The sequence below is a fragment of the Dermacentor albipictus genome, chromosome 3 (genome assembly GCF_038994185.2).
Source record: "Dermacentor albipictus isolate Rhodes 1998 colony chromosome 3, USDA_Dalb.pri_finalv2, whole genome shotgun sequence".
Lineage (NCBI taxonomy): Eukaryota > Metazoa > Arthropoda > Arachnida > Ixodida > Ixodidae > Dermacentor > Dermacentor albipictus.
In genome coordinates this window covers 15,227,787-15,249,974 of record NC_091823.1, presented here as the reverse complement: position 1 = coordinate 15,249,974, position 22,188 = coordinate 15,227,787, and the positions used below count along the sequence as shown (strand labels likewise).

At 45.4% G+C, this 22,188-nt stretch overlaps 1 protein-coding gene across 1 annotated transcript in view; it reads left to right on the top strand.

Moving 5' to 3' along the window:
- The window catches only part of LOC135917484 (uncharacterized), a 274,840-nt gene that overhangs the window by 199,061 nt on the left and 53,591 nt on the right, over positions 1-22,188 (top strand). Inside the window, exon 2 of the mRNA XM_065451050.2 lies at positions 6,446-6,605. Within this exon, the coding sequence (XP_065307122.2) occupies positions 6,446-6,605 (160 nt within the window). The remainder of the gene's footprint in view (positions 1-6,445; positions 6,606-22,188) is intronic.

Sequence of the window (22,188 nt, the reverse complement as noted above, 5' to 3'; positions counted from 1 at the left end):
TCGCATATTGGTCGCGTGGTGGATGTTTCCGTGTCTTCATGATGCACTGGGCAGGCATGTGAATTCTATGCTGAAAAACATGTTGCAGAAGACGAACATCTTTAAGTGCTTGCTTAACTACTTCACCAAATTTCCCAAGCTTCAAATAGCTTCTAAAATGAGCGGTGAATCTGTATTCCCTTTTTTTTTACATATTGAAAAGTTGGAACGATAAGTTCTATCAAGCCCCCCAATATCTTTTCACAAAGAGGACTAGGAGGTGAAGGAGAAGAATGAGACGAAGAAGAAGACCCATGCCCTTATCGTCAGCCTGCAGAGGGTGCTTTTTTGCATACACGTTTTTACTGCGGCAAAGCCACAAGACGCAGTCAGATACGCCGTTGTGTTGCACTGTCACAATCGAGCTCTAAGATATTTTCGCCTGTACTTAGACACCTTCGCACAACATTTTCGAGCAAAAAAATTGAACACCAAATGTATTTCCTTAATATTCGGAATGTGCTCATAACTTGTTAAAAAAGAAAATTACGTTGTCACTCAAGGGAGTCCTTCACTACACCGGAAAGCTGTGTCCCCTGCAGCTCCGAGATGTGGAGCGAGCCGAAGAGGTCGCCGTCACACATAGCCTGGCCGCCACCTGGCGTTCCTGAAGAGCCTATGAATTACCTCCCCACTTTGACGATTAAAGTCATCTCTCCGTCTCTCTGCCCTGACCACGGCGTTGACGACCTCACAAGGGAGGAGGAGCTATGCGAACTTACTTGGTGCCCTATTTTGTTCAAAATTCTACGCTCACTTTATTTTGACGTTTCCAAGAAAGCCATGAGGGTTGTGTTTGGATCGAGGGCTGAAACAAAAAAACTAATAAGACGTTACGCTGCAAAATAGGCGCATATTTATATTGGCTGTAGTCTGCAGAAAAAGTAGAAACCCTTCAGTGGGGCCAGACACTTGAAGTTCGCTTAGCTATTTAGTAGAATATTGAGTAAATTTGGTTTTCTGATCGTTTAGTTAACTCAAGGCAACGCATTACTATAAAAGCTAAGTTACTGCACTGTGAATTAGCGCAACAGTACTTTCAATAAAAGCAGAAGAATGTGGAAGCCAGGTTGCTTAGTCACTATGTAAAAGCACGGGTGCATTGACGCCTTCAAACACAAAAGGTACACGTGCTGGCGTCGCAGGATCATACAAATGAATGTGATTGACAATCACCAAATGTGCATAGCAGTGCTGCTTTAACCTGGTTCTCCACGAAGTCACGTAACCCAGCGCAATTTCGGTTGCGTTCAGGAAAATTACCTTCTTGATCAGAAGCAACACAGTTGTTTTCGAGACGGAAAACCGACCATAAATTCTGCACCAAGTTCTCTCGGGCAAACAACGCTGCTTTGTTCTTGTTGCTGATGCCATTTACCTTGTACCCGAGGGAAACTCATTATTTTAATATATAATGGTTGGCTAGGCTGGAAACGCTGGCTGCTATGTATGTATATAAATAATATATGAAATACGAGATCGGCATTAAATGAGATTGCTTCGACGTCCGCTCGAATGAATAATTCACCGCCCATACGTTGAACGAGACAAGAAGCGCAACCATTCCAAGTTTCAAAAAAAGTAACGAAAATGAATAAATACAACACGTTGCAAGAGCAAGCGATCACACTGATCCGGAGCGCGTGTTTCCCAACGCCATCCAGGCAGAACAGAAATTGCCTCCAGGTAATCGAAGGATAAAGTCAACGATACAAGGCGCGTTCCAAACGTAAGCTGAAAAAGGTCCAAGCACAGCTTGCACGTTTACTTTTCCTTTCCTAATAAAAAAAGTCTAAAAAAAACAATTCCAATCCCACTGGAACACGCACGCTTATAAACATCTGTGAGGCTTATGAGGCTTCCACGTGCTCGACTCTGCTGTCCCCGTGAGCAGGAAGAACGCAAGTGTCTGCTTGAACATCAAATGCCGTTCTTCCTCTGTACACGTTGATACACTGAATAAAGATCTTCGGTAGTATTTGTAACAGTGATAGTAACATAACCCCAACAATGTAGCAAATCTAAGAAAACTTACATTCGAAATGTTTCATGCGTGACCGATTGTCTTTCCGCAAAATAAGAAAAATCTACCTATATATAGCGATTAATTTAGCATTTTCGAATGTACCTGCGACTGTTTCACCTGATAAATTGGTATCTGCCCCTAATCAAAGCGGTGACATGCCCAAAATGTCGAATACAGCATCTATATAACGTTACCAACTATGCCTTTCACTCAATTATATCCCTTTCTTCTCATTCGCTACTTACGATCACCAGATCACGCTGGAAACATTGGCGGGAAAAAAGAAATTGGATAGAACCGCTGCCTTATCCCTATCTTTTTTTCTCACTCGCAATTAATTTTCTTTTTTGGTTTCTACTTTTTACGTTGAATATCATCGGTCAGACGGAGACAATGTGATGATTGGTTGCTTTGACTTAACTTCGGCTACCTGCTGTAATTAACCACGCCACCTAGATTCCAATGCGAAGTAACGTTTTTAAATACAAACCAAAGTAGAAAACGATTGATTGATCGGTTGATAGATGGCACATATAGAATTGCAAATAGGCCATTCCTACCATGAGCGCGGGCTTTGTACGTCGATAAAAATGAATGACGGCCGGTAAAGCCAATGTAGAATAGTCGCTTGAGCTATGACTGGCGTCACAGGCGGCGTCTGGCCTGAGACTGGCTCTAAATAAATATATATATAATATATATATGTCGCTATCCACTACATCAAATTTGATTATGTTTGTTCCATTTAAAGGAAACATGTTAAGACGTTTACACAAAATTTTTTACATGATAAAATTTTCAACAAGACATCTAGAGCAAATCAGTTCTGCGCAAGCCGGCAAGGTGAAGGAAAGTACATAAAAGGAAAATAAAAATTTGCATCCACCCGAATTGTAGTGCGAAGCTGCAAAGGAAGCCGATACGGTTTTCTCAGAAAGAAAGCCTCGCAGTTCAATAAAAATACGTCTCGGTTCGGAACTCGAGCACGGCACCAGGACGAATCCACCCTTTGTAGCTTCGTGCTACAATTCGGATGGATGCCAGTTTGTCCCTTTCAAGATATGTAGGAATTTGGATAATTTAGGAATACTGAAGTATCAAGTTTACAGAAACCTAAGTCAGTGGTCCCATCAAAAGAAACGATATGACAATTCTTTAAGCAGTAGCTATTTAAACATCTGAAGTGAACAAAATTGACACATGATATTCCCCTATAAAATATGTGACTAATTTGTGAGTATATTACTTTTGTAGAGCACTCGTACACATTGTGACAATTTCAAGTAAACTGAAAGTTAAATATCAGACTAGAGGATCGGTTACATTTCCTAGCAGGTGCAGTTTCAAAAAAACTGTGATATCTATTTTCGATGCATAATTACACATTTACCAACTTCGGACTTAAACTTTTGTTGTACTTACAAATTAACGCGAATTTTCGTAAACCCTACGAGGCTCTAATCAAATTTTTGCTTAGACTTTCTCTGTAGAATTCGCCTTCCTGTCTTAAATGCAATAAACTTTGTTTGGACCGGCTCAGTGGTTGCGCAAAGATACAGTTCCTCCTTTTCACGTGTATTTTAATAGAGAAATTATAGTTAGCCTAGAGGTAAAACATTTTAAAAGAGAACATATGAAAATGCGCACACAAGACCCGCATTTCGTAAGGAATCTTTTATTTAATTATTTTTATTGCTCTCACCATCACCGCATGCACAGACGCAGCGGCTGTATCCCCCGATTCTCAGGCCGCCTGTATAAAAACTTCTCGAGGGGCCGCATCTCGGCCGATGCACTCAAGATGCTAAAACGACGAAAGCACTCTGCTCCCGTACGCCTTCGTAACGTGGGTATCCGGACACGAGAGACACGTGGGTACCCGGAGACTGGAGGGGAACGAAGCGGCTCACGCTGCTGCCCTCGAACACGTCAGCCGTGCTCGCTTCGCCCCACGCGCCCTCCGACCCGCGGCAGAAGCGGAAACCGCACCCACCAGCTATTCGGTGATATTACAGCACTACAGGCTCGAGCGCCGCGTCCACGCTCCACCGCACCCACGACTCGGCAGAGAAAAAAGCATGATCCCCCGACGCCTACAAAGTAACACGTACATTCACGGAACGATAACGCACCGCCTCTATATTCGACGCTCCACGGCTACCTCTGCCTGCTCTGCAACGTACAGTCGCCCAAATCTTTAACTGGTGTGCGGGAGCGGCGACTTTTCCGGGCGTCAGCGCCGTATGACGCGGCGAGGCTGGAAACAGCCTAGTAGACGATGGGCCCAGCTGAGCGCGCTTTGTCCGCATGCGCTTAGCCTCAGACTGTTTCCAGCCTCGCCCCGTCAAACGGCGCTGACGCACGGAAAAGTCGCCGCTCCCACACACCAGTTAAAGATTTGGGCGACTGTACCTGACACCCTGGCACACTTGCTCCTGGAATGTCCGTGACATGAAGGCAGCGAAATGCAACCAGAAACGGATACAAAACGAGCCCAAGCAAACGAAGACCACCTATTCGAAACGTGGGAGGCCAAGCTCGCCCTCGGGAACCTGGAAGACCAACGACAACTCGTCGCCAGGGCCAAGAGAACAGTCGAAGCTAGAAGGTTCCTGGAATTAGGAGCCTTGCCACCTCACGATATACCGGATCTCGCTAAGGGACACTGTTTCGATCAATAAACATCTCTCTCTCTCTCTCTCTCTCTTTATCCTTGCACCATTCACCATCAAATTGCACTAAACCGTGCTATACCGCTATTGCCAGAATCGTCCCTTAGCGTCGTAGTTCTTAAAAATGAACAAAATTTAATGAAAGAATTCTTATAATACACGGCCCCAGTTGCTCTTCAAGGTTGTGAGTCTTAGAATGAAGATTAATTTATATTCACCGCGGCCGCCGTACCCCTTAGGATGATTGCCATGGCAGGTAATATTATATTTTAAAATGTTAATCTGTACAATTTCCCAGTTTGGTGATGCACATCGGTAAGACCACCGAAATGAGCCATAAAGTATTGTTCTTAAGCTCTCCCTATATTTCCTCTTTTTCTTTCACTCACACAATAATCAGAGAAAAAGTCTGTCAAATTACTATTACGGTCGTTTAACACCGTCTCGTAAAGTACCCTCGTAATTTCAGACGCATAACGTTCCCATAATGCACACGGGCTTCTGGACGTAAATTACAACCCGTCGGTCACGGCAGTCAGCGCGAGAGCAGATCCACACAGCGCACAGTGACGTGTTGCCTGTGGTTAAGTAAACGTTACCACAGCACGGAAAAGTTAAAAGCGACGAAATTATTGGTTTCTTGTGTTTGTACGAGGCCGTAGCTGAAATGTTCCCCACATTATACCTCTATACGGGCAGACCATCAAAGTAGATCTCTAATGAATATTTCACGCATTTTTTTTTCTTTACTCACTCAAATTTACTTTCTTTCTTCCGAGCGATTTTTACGACGCGCGCAAAGCAGGAATGTCGTGCCTAAACCCGGAAGTACAGCTCGATTCGTTAGTGCGGAAAGTGACAGCACGAAACATAATAAAACGACGACCAAAACAGCAAAATGCGCAGCACGTGACGGGAATGATGGTCATCAACTTAAGAGCAGCCAATAGCGGATGGGAAAATCGGTCCGCATTCAAGCGGGCCGCTCCGTTCTGCGTAACGCCGTGGTAATCAGGTAACATTACATTGCACGATTATGTAACGTTAGCTTTCATGTCGTATTAACAGACGTAGCTAGGAAAAAACGCATTACTCAGACTACACGTAGAACTATCTGCTAGTAAAGAATGTCGAGGAGGACATCGCAACGACAAAGAATAACTTCTAAATATAAAAAAAGAAAAAAATGGACTTGCCGTGCGTGCATGCGTGCAAAAGGCGGCACTGCTCCAAAAGTCCTTCAATTTTCTGAAGGAAAACCGTTCCAATACAGTTGCTGACTACGTTACTTACCTACTTCTGTATATCATATTGTGTAATTATATAAAGTTGAGCTAATAAGATTTGACATGATCTAATTTGTTTTGAACCCGCAGCGGTTCAAAACAAATTATGGTGTGTCGCTACTAACCACGAGGCCATGGCGTCAAATCCCGGCTGCGGCGGCAGCATTTTGATGGGGGCGAAATGCAAAAACGTTCGTGTCCCATGTGACGCCCACGTTAAAGATCCCCTAGGAGTTAAAATCAATCCGGAATCCCCCTCTACCGCGTGCCTCATAATGAAATCGTGGTTTTGACACGTAAGATCCCATACTTCAATTGAATTCAATTTGATTTGAAGAACTTGTTTGAACGCAAATTACACGAGAATGAGCCCCGGTTCTATAGCTTACGAGATTCCCTACCACCTGCTTCTGGTTGCGCAGATTTCCCTGGACGACCGAAGACGGCTGTACGTGAAGGCCGAGGAAGAGAAGCGGTACACGGCGTACGGCTCCATCAGCTACCAGATCCGAGAGGCCAACGAGGAGGCGTCCGGTTTCTTCGACTTCATGGGACGCGCCCTCGCCATTGTGGGCACGTCGGGTCAGTGTGGACATCTCACTTCTCTTTCAATCTCCATTTCTCCGCTCGCGATTTACCTCGCGTGCGTGCATGCCTGCGTGCGTGCGTGCGATAGTCACGTATTGTTGTGTATCTCACATGGGCGCCAAGAAATGACTGGAGCGGAGTGTTGAGCCAATGCTTGGTTCCGAATCCAGGGGACGTATTCTGGAAGAGTCCACCTAATGCACATGCCCTCCCCCCTTTCCCATTTCCCATTTTGTCCCCCATTTCGTCTGCTGCTGCATTTCTGATTGGTTGTGCAGCTAGGCTACGCGTCCGCAGCCACGAAGCGGCACAGCCAATCAGAACTTCAGCAGCTGACGAAATGGACCTATCCGCTAGATGGACTTTTCCAGAATACCTCTCGTATTCACTACTCAAAATATGCTGCTTTATAGTAACGCTATAGAACTCAGCTGGATGACCGCAATCGCAGCAATGACAAAGGGATGAAAGCGGCAGCGGCACGCATGTACGAAACATCTCACGTCTGGGAAAAGTTAAACCAGTTGTCGTGAAGTTGACATCTTGAAGCAGAGCGCCCGACAGGAATATAAAGGGCGGTTTCATAAATGAGTTAACAAGAACGAACCTTCAAAGTCAAACACTTTTGTTTTGTTTTTTGATGGGACTCGGGTCTCTTTCTATATCATGTCTTATGCCTTATGTCTATCTCATGTCTAGATAAAACCTACTGTAAGCCCGCAACTTGATCTATGTCGATTTCGACCACGTTCATACCCCTTGCATTCATTTTATTACTCTGATACGCTACCTAATACCCGTTACACAGATTTACATGCCATTCCAAACTCAGTTTCTCAACTATGTACCATAGCTTTGTCATCCTCTAATCAGTCATTCCAGCTACATTCGTGAATTACCCGTCTACAAGATAAAAAAATAACCACTTGTATACCGCAAGAAGTGCAGCAAAAGGCGCAATAACGCAATACTAGTGGCGTCTTGAGGTTCCCCTAGCGTGAAGTCATCAACTTTGCCGGTGCCTGCTCAACGCCCACTAAAGTTCTTTATCGCTAAAGACGGAATACATTGCATTGTAACGGAGACAAAGATTGAAGTTAGCAAGCTTCAAAAACTTTTACAGAGCGACAACTCCCCAGATACGAAAAAGAACACACACACACACACACACACACACACACACACACACACACACACACACACACACACACACACACACACACACACACATACACACACACACACACACACACACACACACACACACACACACACACACACACACACACACACACACACACACACACGCACACGCACACACGCACACATTCAGTTTTCTTTTCGTCGCATGATAAACGTATTACCGTGAAATTAACTAAAATATAGATTAAGGAGAGTACTTAGCAGGCTAAAATGGACTTGTTTCTCTTTAGTCTCCCTCGCTACACTTATCGCTTTTGTTCCGACTTCTGCTTGCGGCGTGCATAGCTTCCTTTCGAAGGCTCGTTTTGAGCCTGGAGACTAAGGATTAGTCGGCATGTTGGCAACTGCCATGCTCAGGGTAAACATATTGCTGGCTCTATAGGGATGCGTGCGCATCCGTGTTAATGCATGCAGTTCTCGTGTCAGAGAAAGTTCATTCACCCTTTAACATGCCACTGTTTACGTCTCGATCGATGTGCGTCCCGCGGCCCATCAACGTTCCCAAACACGGGCGTGTTTTGGCACGCACCGTCACCGCCGTGCCGTGAGCGTCTTCGATCACATGTGCGCACCGCTCGAACTCTATTCGAGAGGCTAAACGTTGCGGAGGGGTGGCAGTCGCACAATATTCACAGTCGCAGGCTTCGGCGATACTTATCAGCCAGCCTGGTTTTCCTCATCCTAAAGCTGTACAGTGCCATTCACTGTTGAAGCGAACGCGGGCCTTGATTAAACTTGGTTTATAACGGGCTTTGCTAAAAATAAAAAACAAATAAAAAGAATCTCCAGTTGCCGCAAGCATGAGGGATGTGTGCGGGTACTCCCTGTGGGGGCCTTGGTTGTCCGTGTTTTCATGGGCTGTTTCCTTGAAGGCAGTGGCTTGGCTTGTCCTTATCCGGGGCCTCGGAGATTGCGATCGCGCGCTTTGCCCGTGCAATCTCGGAGGCCACGCATTAGCGCATAAATGAATTCGCAGAGCTTCGCCCACAGGAGGGTTCCTGGTTGCCGTGGTGAAGTCGAATACAATCATCCAGTGTGACTGGCAGGATTTCTCTAGGTACTCGGTCCATGATGCATTTGCGGATTGCATCGTGTCGATATAGGCAATTCCACATGACAGGTCGAATTCACAAAATCGTTTCGATCGTTGGGACCCTTTTTCATTGGCCAGCCGCCTTCGCTAATAATATGTCCAAAATCAGGACTGGCTGGAATTTTCCATTACGAACAACTTTAACGTAAGTTCTTTTTCTGAATACGGACCCACATGTATTGTAGTTGCTTGTTGCTGGCAAGTTATGAACGGAGCGAAGAGAAAGCGCGAATTTTTCTATTTGGCAATTGTACAATCAACCGTATTTGCAGGAGGTTGTTTGTAATTGGTGGCGCCTGGTGCCCTCCTACATAGCTGTGTAGTGCGTTGACGGAGCTTCAGCCGGCGCTTGCCGCTGGAGCGCTAGCAAAGTGAAAGCTGCACATTGGTACCTGCCCTTTAAGAGTTGACCGAATTGTCAATTTCCTTTCATTACTGGATGCAGAGGAGAACCTGTCTTTTTCCCCCCCTCTTTTTTTTGTGTGTGTATGTTGGGGAGTGGGAAGGGGGGTGGCGAAATAGCCTGAAGCGCGTTGGCTTCTAGCTCTTCACCTAGCGTTCTAAGTAACCTCAAACACCCACCATCAACGACCCAACACTTCGTTTTCGCAAGAATAATATGGTTCTCTTATTTCATTCGCGATTCCATCATTGCAAAAAAGTCTCGAGTTTCCTTTTTTTTGCAATAATGAAATTTTCTTCGCGATCTTATTTGGCCCACATTCTGTGCCAAACGGCGCGTTTATCGTTGCGTTAAGAACAAAAAAAAAACGAAGGAAATAAAATACACTAATAGCAAAGAGGGGAACAAATGGGAAAGACGCAGACACGTGTGACGTTTGTAATCTCCAATGGCTGAAAACGGGGTCTCCTTCATGTGACTGTCTGCCTGGTGGTGTCACGTTCACGCGTTCAGTTAACCAGCTCAGCTCTCCCGATTGCATCGCGAAACCCCGAGGGAAGAGCAGCCCGAGCGTTCAGCTTCGGGCCACTTACGTGAGAATCAACGTGCCGTGTCTCCGCGCTGTCAGCCCCGCTGCTCTGCGGCGTGCTTCCGCTCTGGAGTGGAAAGGGGAAAAAAATAAAGGGAAAGCCGCGCACCTCCCTGATTGCCGGTTGCTGCCCCCGGCTACGGTGACCCAATTCGGACGCGCCGCGCTGCGGCATTTGACGCTTGACGCCGGACCTCGTACTCTCGGTGACGCCACCCCGGCGATGCTCCAACGAGCAACTGTCGTTAGGACAGCCAACTTTGCGGCTCTGTCCCATTAAAACTGTGCAGCTTTGATGCAGCTATATAGGGACAGAATTCACAAATGTTCGTAACAACTCTTCGTCATGAGCCAACCGCATTCGACAATAATTTGACCGCTACGACTATCGATACTAACGCGTTAGGATGTAAATGTGGGGGTATCGATCATGCATGTTTAGGCCTAGATCCTGTTGGCGCATCGTGTGCGTCGGTCTGTCCTTGTGTCGCCGTCGTTCTCACGCCTTTCGCTTGAATATATTAACGCACCCTGCAGCCCTACGGGCCAGTGCCGCTGATACACGATAAGCTCAGACACACACCTCTTTTTGGCACGCACTTTCATGGAGTTTCTTTTGAATCGGCGGTCTCAGGAAGCACAATCGTTGTGGACGATATTGACGATATTGTTGGACCTTTTACTGATAAACCCTATAGTGAACTGATTTCCTCCGTTTACATGCCTCCTATCTATCATTGTGTCTTATCACATCTTTACGTCTGAGGGTGAGACAGCCTGAGGGTGACCTCTCTGCCTCGTTTCAAGTAAACTCTCTCTTCCTCTTGCTCGCAATCACTTTTGGCAGACGCCTCACACACACCTTACGTGGTCTTGGACGTAAGATCCATTTAATGTGTGAAGGACCTTGCACCAATGTATAAGGACTTCAAAGTGTATATATTATTCGGGGAGTGGCACGGACAGATGCCAGTGAAGTCTTTGTCACGATATTATCATCTTTATTTGTATGATTCAGTTCTTATCTATTTACTTAACATTATCATTTAATCCTTCATTTCTTGCTACATAACAGAGAGCGATTGAGTAGCCGAGGTACTCTTCACTTCTATCTCTCCACAGCCGTCCATCTATAACAGAACAGAACAGCACCAAAGATGACTGAGCAGAACAGTATAGCGTCAATTGCTTTATGCAATTGGCGTACCGCAACGGCAGAGCAAAGTTCGCACAACTGTTCGCACGCAGAAGTGGTTGGCGACTGGTTCCAGCTCGTGCTTCAGAACTGCCCATGAACAATACCCCAACCAATCAGAAGTAACTGCTGTAGTAGAGCTAGGCGAATTTATGTTTACATTGTATGTTGCGTTTGCTCGGTAGTGCGTACTATTTATTTATTTATTTATTTATTTATTTATTTATTTTAGCACGCTCAATTGACCGAAGGCTTTACAGAAAGCTATGGTGAGCGTGAACAAATATAAGTGTTAGTGGCGGTCGAGAAATTCTTGGAGTTAGACATGGCAGTGATGGAGGCAGTGAGATGGTTCGAGTGTTCGAGGTTCTTGGTATAAATGTGTCTAAGTAAATTATTGTGCGACAAAGGGGCACACCATCATCGTGGAAGCTAAATTTACAAGCATATCACAGGAATGGTTGAATTCGTATAGCCATGTGAGGGCAAAAAAAAAAAAGCACCTTAGTACTGGCCAATCATAAGAGCTCGTAAGCAAGACATTGTCAAATCACTCTTACCTGCGAAAAAACATGTTCCTCTGGCATCAGCTGAGCAGTGGCCCAATTACATTCACACGTTACTTTTGCTGCTTCAACATTCAGAAACATATGGGGATTGAACGGTGCCTTGCCCATTCTCTGGTTATCCGTTCATGATTGTTCAGCAGGCGGGAGCCCGGTCCGTCACGAACTGTCATTACGCATGATTAGTTTTGTGATTTAGTCGTTCGATTAGCTGATAGGGAAGCTTTATATAGGTTTCACAGCGCTGTTCGGTTTTAGGGTGACAACATGGTGTCAGGTGCGCGGCCAAGCGAGAGTCGTCGTTGATGTGGCATTCGCCTTCTCAGTTCGAAAGCACTATCATTTTTGATGCTGCCCACAGAACGAAGTGACTTATGAGACATGATACGGTATCTTCTTCACCCTTCCCCTTCTACCACCCACTGTACAGTCGTCGAGCCTGATCACTCACGCATATTTTCTAGGTCGGACAATAAAGGCTTTCTATGGTGGTCATTTGTATCGTAACTATGCTTACTTTTTCTGAATTTATTACGTTATTCCTCTTTTTTCTTTTGTTATCGACGAGCGAACTGGTAGTGTGTTTGGCCCTCTGCTTTTATGACTCTGCGGCGTGCCATAAATAATTCAATCTGAGACAGAGAGAACTGGCCAGACGTAAAAAAGGAAATTAGTCTTGGATCGAGGAGTACGCGCTGAGACCATCTACGCAGGCGCGGCAGAGCAGTGGTTTAGTGTTGATGGCTTTACGAAAATGCTATGTTCGGGTTTCATCTACTTTGGAGATAATGTCCCTTGTGCCTTGACCACAGATAAAACTAGTGAGGTTACTTATGAGGACGGGAACTCTTGCAAAACTTTTCACGAAATTTCGTGCTGTTGCGTTTGTGTACGAGAACTATCTGTAGTTTTCCTGAAAATTTGCTTCTTGGCATAACTGATGTTTACTAAAAGGCCTGTTTACAATCTCGGTCATACTCGCAAGTGCGACATGCCAGTGAATCAAACAGCTAACCTTTTCATACCTCCACATTACATACAGGGATCGCATTCAGGTCTACAGAGATGGTTCGTATGCAAATGGGAGCTCTATATGGACGTTCTACGTATATACCGGTATATGAAGAGCGAATAACATTCCGACTGTGCCATTTTACAACATCTACGACAGCAGATCTATGTGCTATACTTTCCGCATTACGCTTCACATGTTCCCACTAAGGGTCATTTCGATGTGTAGTTCTGAGCGATTCGCTGTTGTGTCTATATAGAGGAAACCAGCTTGGGGAGTTTAAAGAGTACATTATTATAACAAATACAAAATGATTACACTAAACAAAGGGTCATCTTATGATATTATGATATTATCACCTTATGGTATATGAATTGAGAAATTACAGGGAACGTCACTGCAGATGAAATGGCGCGCTAAACACCCCAAAATGGAGTACTATTGCCACTACCACTAACGGCGAATGACGCGTGTTGCCTTTTAAGCAAACTCTGTGGTCGAATGGGCAGACAAAGTTGGTTTACAAATGGCACGGAGGGCTCCACATTATATGCTATACAGCCCAAATGCAATTCGCCATACCTAAGAAAACCAGCCGCTCTACAGAAACATCAATTAATAGACTTTCTACACTAAACTAAATCCCTAGCCTATACTGTATGCGTCTTGTAAAAGGTAGGACAGAGAGAGAGAGAGAGAGAGAGAGAGAGAGAGAGAGAGCAAGGACAGGAAAGGCACCGAGGTTGAGCAGACAAGCACCCGGTTTGCTACCCTACACGGGTGGTGGGGGAAAGGATAATAGAAAGAGGAAAATAGGGAGAGAGTAGGCACTGAGTGGGTGTGGGAGGACGCCCAGGGACACTATCAACGGTCTCTTAAGCCGGTGCACTTCAAGTAGTGTACTATTGCACGAATCGCTTTTCGTGCCAGTGACGGGTATGGCTACGGTGCGAGTACCCTTGACTCGGAGAATGGTCTAGAGTGCAGTAGGTTTAGAATTGCCCGCAGAGAGGGGCTTTAATTGTACGTCGTAGCGAGGGCAGTGAGACAATTTGTCCTCGATGGTTTCCTCGCATGCACAGCAGTCGCACACCGGGCTACCGGCCATTCCCATACGATAAGAGTAGGCATTCGTGAACGGCAAAAGCGGCACAGCAAGGTTGTTTCGCCGCGGGAAAGGCTAGATGGCAGTTGCAGTCGTAGCGTGGAGTCCAGTTTATGCAATCGGCAATTGAAGGCACCTTAACTCCAGAAATATTGTGACTTTCTGCGTGCAAGTAGGCGAAGTTCCCTGGCAGCGTCCGTCCTCGCCAATGTATTGGACGCGTCTGGGTGTCTTCGTGGGCAGATCGACGGTGTTGTGTGTTCTTTTGAGGAGGCTGATGAAAGAAGGCTGATAATACACAGCAAGAATTATGATTCTCACAGTAAAAGGCTTTTTCTGATGACACCACCTCTGAATAGAAGGCAAATAACAATAGATGAAATTCTGGGCGCATAGTCATTGGATCACTTGACACACAGTGCAACACACGCATTAGTACAGTTTCTTGAAGAATCATGAATATCTAAAATTGATTACATTTTATTAATTATAACTTTGAACACGAAGCCACACGTCATGAGGTGATTCGCTTTTAATATATACCGTTTTAATATGGTTCCCGATTGACGAAACTAAGAGCAGCGCGAAGAGCAGCTAGTTCCGCAGATGTAGATGTCGTTGGGTGGTCAGTCCTAAAGCTGATGGTAATACCTCTTGCTGGGACGACCACAGCACCGGACGAACACTGGATATTTGTGGAACCATCTGTATAAATATGTGCACTCTCCGCGTACCTCTCGTGCAGAAGAAGCAGAGACAGTTGTTTGAGCACAGGCGACGACAGCTCAGACTTTTTCCCGATTCCTGGTACGCTGAGATGGAGTGTGGGGCTGACAAGGCACCAAGGGGGTATCGGTGGCTTAGGTGGAGCGGTGAAGCCCGAGGGAAGTTTGTCGTTGTACTTGACGACCACCTCGACAATGGTCAATTTTCAGTGACTCAAAGGCAGCCCTCCAATCTGTGCTATCAGCTCTGCGTCGCGGGCCATTCGAACAGCTCGTGCTCGATATTAGATGCCTGCTTCATACATCACATGAGAAAGGACATCACGTGACGTTTCAGTGGCTGCCAAGTCACTGCGGCGTCATAGGAAATGAAGACGCTGATAAAGCCGCTCGGACAGCTCTTGAAGACACACAGGAAGAGGTCATACCACATTAGCGATCCGACGCAGCCAGCAGACTTCAAGTGCTTGCACGGGAGATCACGCTCTCTCTATGGTGCACACCAAGCAGCCAGACCAACCGCAGCAATCATCAACATGACCTGCCCTCATTGATGCGTCTCTGTATGCCAAGTGGACTCCGCCGAAGTGAGGCCACCCTGCTTTATCGCTTATGGCTAGGGGTGGCCTTCATGAAATCCTACTCGTTTCGCATTGGAATGGCCGACAACGCTCTCTGCATTGCCTGTCTTTGCGAGGAGACGCTGGAACACATTCTGTGCGACTGTCCTGAATATAATGTTCAGAGGCAGTCCATGGCGTGTGTTCTAGCGCACCTGGACAATAGACCATTGTCAGTTGCAACCATTTTCACACATCGCCGACAGAAGACATCGCAGCTGAAGGCGACGAAGGGACTACTTCGGTTTATGAAGGAGGCGGGCTTGGACAAGCGGCTGTGACAGTGATATCGCGTACTGCGCAAGAGTGACGGACTGTAACTGACGATGTGTTCGCTGTGTTATGTGCTCTCTCTCTCTCTCTCCTCCCATCTTTCATCTCCCCCATCCCGCTCCCATGTGTAGGGTAGCAAACCGGTTAAGTGAAACTGGTTAACCTCCCTGCATTCCTTCTCCACTTTTTCCTTCCTTCCTTCCTTCCGTTTTAATATATACGTAGTATGCGTATTGCCTCATATCATCGTGTTCCTGTGGTTCTCTTGTGCGTGTTTGTGTGCGCTGTGCAGTTCGCCAACGAGGACCGCCGCACCTATATGAGCATAAACACTCGAGCGCTTGTGAATTGATCGGAAGCGATTGTTTTTGTTGCGTGTATGTGAACTCTAGAACTGCTGTTACTGTAGTCCTTTCTCTATTATTTATTTGACTTTTTTCGAGCTCATCTATTAATTAACACAACAGAAACGGCCGGCGCCGTCTGACAAGCACCAACATATTTTTGCGTGCAGTTAATAATAATAATAATAATAATAATAATAATAATAATAATAATAATAATAATAATAATAATAATAATAATAATAATAATAATAATAATAATGAAACATCAGGATAGTGATATTATGATAGCTATTTTATTCCTTTGAAACAATACGTTCATTTAGGTCAATTACTCACTGGGGACCTTGATCATGAGAAAGAAATTTATGGAAGAATAAAAATGCGTTGGAATGCATACGGTAAGCATTGTCAGATTATGACTGGGAGCTTAACACTATCGTTGAAAAGAAAGGTATACAATCACTGCATTCTACCGGTGCTAACACATGGAGCAGAAACTTGGAAACTGACAAATAAGTTCGAGAACAAGCTACGGACCGCTTAAAGAGCGATGGAACGACGAATGCTATAAGCATCACGTTAAGAGACAGGAAGAGGGCGGCTTAGATGAGAGAGCAAACGGGGGTAGCCGATATTCTAATTGACATTAAGAGAAAAAAAATGCAGCTGGACAGGCCATGTAATGCATAGGTTGGATAGCCGGTGGACCATTAGGGTTACAGAATGGGTGCCAAGAGTAGGGAAGCGCGGTCGAGGACGGCAGAAGACTAGGTGGGGTGATGAAATGAGGAAACTCGCAGGCTCTAGTTGGAAGTGGTTGGTGCAGGGCAGGGGTAATTGGAGATCGCAGGTAAAGGACTTTGTCCTGCAGTGTACATAAGATATGGTGGTGATGATCATGGTGATGGTGATGATTTTATTCCGGTCATTTTCTCTTTTTTGCTCTTCACCCTTGGTCCGAGCGGATCTCCGCCTACGTTATCAGCAGGATCGACCGGTCAAAAGCAGCGTGAAATAACAAGATAATAGACGCTGCCCAAGGCGCGGTGCCTATGGCGTGGGTTTAAGGCTCTGCAGTTGCTTCTGGCGCGTGTAGTTAGCAAAAGCATAGCCTTCGAGATCTATTTCTGTTACTCAGAGCGCAACCGTCACTGGGGCGTGAATGTGAACACCACCTACAATAATATAGAATAAGAGGAATGAATACATTATGCCGGCCAAGCAGTCTTCAGCGATTTCCCCGGTTATGTAATTGTTTACAGTGATAGCACCATGGCTCTCACAGTGCATAATGTCATCTTCACAAGAACAAATGCTTATTTGCGATGCACGCAACGTCGCCTTCGTCCGCTACGATATTTTCTGCTTTGGGCTCCGAAATACATCCAGCGATGTACAGACCCCACCGATCTCAAGAGCTTGCGGGGCCCACGCAACCGCGCAAAAATTACCAAGTCCCAAAGCTGCGCGATATCACAGCGGTTAACGCGCTTGCTGCTCCCTACTGCACACAGATAAATGTTTATGATAATTCATCCCGTATAGTTACGTGGAAATGGGCGCACTTATCGCTCGCTACCGTATGTGACACCCATGAAAAACTACAGCGTGGCGAGAAATGGCCAAAGAAACCATATGTTCGATCTTACAAGTTTCTAAGCGTCATAATCGACAGAGACTTGTCATAGAGACCTCACGTATCATACGTGAAAAGACGGTTCGCAGTCATCTGCAACCTGTTAAAGTTTTTCATTTGCAAGACTTGGGGAATGTCGACAAGTGCTATGCTACAACTATACAGGGTGCTTTTTCTCGGATTTCTGTGGTTCAGCTTGTCAGCAATAAACAACTTCGGCAAAAGGAATTTACGCAGAATACAAATTAAGTATTCTGGCTCAGGCGCTCCGGATCTGTCTAGGCCTGTCTCAGAGTTCATCAACAGTGGCGACTATAGCAATCGCTAGAGACCACCGTGTCAAGGCCCACATTGAAAATGAAGCGCTGAGGACACATATAAAACCTTGCCAGGACTTCTCGCCACCATCTAGCCTCTCTACCAGCGGGCAGACCACGCACCTCTTTCAGCCAAACGATAACCACACATGGTGAATCATTACCAGCATGTTTCATTCCTGCTGCGAGACCTTTCATTCCTCCATGGTGCCTCGCTCAGCCCAAAATCAACCTGACAATGCCTAGCATCACAAAAAAAGCTTATCTATCATGACCAGCCCCTGAATGGCTCACGTTACTACTTTTGTACGTCAACTAACGTGATTCTACGTATATCTAAACTGATGCATCTGTGCTGCCAAACAGCTCCGCTACGGCAATCGTGATACTAGCGAAAGTTACAACTATCAAGTTTAAGACGGCTCACGCGACATCATCAACGGCAGCAGAGCTCGCAGCGCTCCAGACCGCCCTTCATTACATCGGTGATGAAACGCCACACAAGTGGACGATCTTCTGTGATTCGAAGGCGGCACTGCAATCTCTACTGTCACCTTTACGACGCGGACCGCACGAACAGCTAGAATTTCAGATTAGAGAGACGATGCACCATACAGGTGACGCAGGCCATCAAATGACTTTCCGATGGCTTCCAAGTCACTGCGGGATTATCGGTAGTGAACAGGTCGATCAAGCTGCCCGTTCAGCCAATACTGAGGACCACCACGTACCAATACCACTTTCTAGAACTAACGTAGCACGGAAGCTTCGCCTGCTTGCTCGCCAGTGCACCACGTTGCAATGGAAAGAGCCATGTTCCAGAAATTCGCGACTGTACTCCCTTAATCTCACATTAAGCCTTCCAGTTCCATCAAAGCTTCGCCGTGGAGACGCCACGCTTTTGTATCGACTGTGGTTGGGCGTTGATTTTACCAAAGCCTATGCGTTCCGCATAGGGATGGCCGACAACGGAACCTGTGACCACTGTGGCCATGAAGAATCGATTGGCCAAATTTTGCGTGACTGCCCACAATACAGTCCACAGAGGAAATCCTTTCGCCACGAGCTCAACCAGCTGGACGGCCGACTATTACCGGAAGGAGGAATTCTACACCATCGGCAGGACCTAACCTCTCAAAAGAAGGCCGTGTAAGCGTTATTGAGCTTCTTGCGATCTATCGGCCTTTGTCAACGTCTCTAAGTGGAACGCCTTCGTGCGTCTATCTCGGTGTGTTCATATTTTTAACCGTTTTCTCTCTGTCATCTTTCTAACCCCGTTCTCCCGACCTGAGCGAGGAGTAGCAAACCGGAGACTAATATCTGGTTAACCTCCATGCCTTTCTTCTTCATCTTTCTCTCTCTCTCTCTCTCTATTGTTTCACATCTTGCCTTGGTGCCTTACCTCCCACTTCAATTACTGCCTCTGAAGCCAGCCTATAGTTACAGTTTCATTCATTACCTCTATGTCATGTTCATTTCTCTATTCTAAGCCTGCGTATTTGTTTGCAAGTAGCAGCCTGAATTGGTCTGCTTTTACCCTTACTGCGTCTGAATATGTTTGCCTATTTTTTTCTTACCAATTTTACTCTTTCTTTCTTCAAATTGAGGTGAATCCTAGACCTCACCAACCTATGATCACTGCACCTATCTCTACCTAACACTTCAACATCGTTCACTATGCTGGGATCGGCAGAAAGTACGAAATATATTTCATTATTTGTTTCACCATTAGGGATTTTCCAGGTACACTTTCTGTTGCTAAGCTTCCTGAAAGAAGGTGTTCATTATTCGGAGCTTATTGCTTTCCGTGAATTCTACCAGCATTTCTTCTCTTGCAGCCCATTACTACAGTATACTGAGTGTGCGCTTTTCTCATCGCTGATTCAACATATCTTCATAAAACGGATCTACTTCTTCATCATCGTCATAACTTGTACTAGGCCTGTACTACATATAATCTATACCTCTTATTAAATTTGATTACGACTACTGCTACCTTCTAATTAATGCTGTAGAATTTGTCAATGTTGCCCACTATGTCCTTATGGATTAGGAAGCCTACCCCTATTGCTTTTTTATCTGGGACACTTCTATAGCAGAGGACATGGCCGTTAGTCAGCAGTCTATAAGCCTCACCAGTTCTTCTTATCTCACTACAGCCAATTATATCCCAAACAATGCCTGAAAGTGCGTCAAAGATTCCTGCTAAGCTAGCCTCACTCGACCGCTTAGTAATATGTTTTGGACGAGTCGATCCATGTAGAATAACGAAAAATTATATTAGTTCTTCGTTATGAACCAAGACGTCCAACAAAATGTTTTGCTAAAGCGATTTTAAACTTTTCATTGCCTGTCACAGTAAAGAAATATGCAGCTCGCAGTTCGCTCTAGCTATAGCTTTCACGGCAGTTCTACATTATTCCTAAACAAAGAGCAGGCAGCACAAAGGCCTGCCGAGCCGCTGCGTCGCGTAAAGGGAACGGCTTTTCAATTACCAAGCTTGGCGGGACAAAATCGTGAAGGCGGTGAGGAGCTACTGCTCCACTCTGGCGGTCTTTAATTGTTTCGATGTGTTTTGTTTTATTGCGCGACAGCGGCCGGCTCAGAGCACAAAGATCCTGTAGGATCGAGGCGATATTGATTTAGCCCTGCTGCAGAACATGAAGTGCCGGCGATAAATTTTTTTTTTGTCTACAAGGCGTCACTTCGATGTACAGCATTTGGCAAGGGTTTCGCATGCATTCCCAACCTGTGTGCCAAAACATGCAATTAGGTCGGACGCTACCATACCGCCAGGAAATGGGGGAAACAAATTCTCTATTTATGTGCGTTTGTTGTCTGACATGTGAATCATACATCTTGTGTGGTGAAGCGCGCTTTTGACTTGTGTGTATGTGCGTGTATTATTTCATCTGTCTATTTGCCTCATCTTTAAGCCTGTTCGTTTTGGATAGCATCACGATCTCGTTTATGTGTTCGTAACTCGCTGTACGCATATACATCGCGATAATGTGGTGAAACTTCCCTCGGATTTTGTCCTCCAGGGAGTCCACATATATGGCTTCATTTGCGGACTTTATTTACTCTCTTAAGCTATCTGCACCCTAGATTTTCCAAGCCTGTGAGCTTTACTGACCATTGTTTTTGGGCGCTCGATGAGATATACGTAACGAAACACAGATACGTGCTTTGTGTGTGTCCTGAATTCCCAATTTGTCCCATCTAGCGCCCGAAAAGTAATGGTCCCACCCACATGCTCAAGAAGAAATTCAATAAAGGAGTGATGTTTCTTCTTTCCTTACAATACATTTGTGTTACTACTACAATTATCTAAAGAGGAGTAGCCATCACTACAATATGTGACTAAATTTATTTTATTCCGTATATAAAACGCGCGTCCACTTTTGCGCACTTTGGCCTTTGTTGCGCACTGGTGTCATTCATCGACACACGCTTCACTTCGGGGCACGGGTTATAAGCGCACCGTTGCACTAGGACCAAACCTCGCGGTTTCAAATAGTTAAGCGTCACGTGCGTTCTAGACTCTGTTCTTATATGCGTTTCGTTCTGGCGTGATATCACACGGAAAGCATGCACCAGAACTTACTATATTTTATGAAAAGAGCTATTTAGCACTTACAATGTTCTGAAGAGGTTACCTAGCCGCTAGCCTAGTATGCTACTCGATATCGGTAGGATGAAAACTGAAATGTTATGCATAATGATAGTCACAAATACAAAATATAAAAGAGGGTGCGCACCAAAAGAGACAACACGCAATCTGAAGTAGCTCACTGAGCCAAGTGCCTCTAAGGAAGGGCCTTAGTTACGCGAGACAAACACGCAACATTAATCTATGAGCCACGTAGGTGTCGTACTTAACGGCACGATTTATTTGATGAGTAATTGAAGTTAACGTTGGAGGCTTTCTTTGTAATATGAATAACATGTAAGCGCAGGTCAAGTGGGCTATAAATTAAGCATGACATTAGGGCATTAGATCAGGGCATCAGAAAACATTCCCTAATCTTGAGCTTCAGAGCCGGCATCCGGTATCATGAAGTCACGTTTGCTTGTCGAATTCGCTTGTTGGTGGCAGGAAGTCACAGACGCACGCCCACAATAAACCTCCTCAACTTACAGTTTCAAAGAAATCGCGGTGGTGTCATCCAAATTCTATTTTCTCAACTTGTTTCAAAGTTGGTATACGTCGTAGGAGAAAAATATGATGAAGGAAAGTTTCATTTCAAGTTGGTCCATTCATTAGAAAGCCGCCTACGGGCCTAGTTAGCTGCGCGAACAGTGATACAGGACTCTCTTCGTTGCACGTTATTGATGAAAAGAGCGACAAAATTGATATACAAGAAAGAAAAACATATCTTACGGATATTTGAACTGGAAACGAGAAGCAGACTAACTTGTTTCCGTGCAAGCATTTATTCCCTGAGGAAATTATGCAGGAACTTTCAACGAAGTGGTCTAGAGCATCTAGA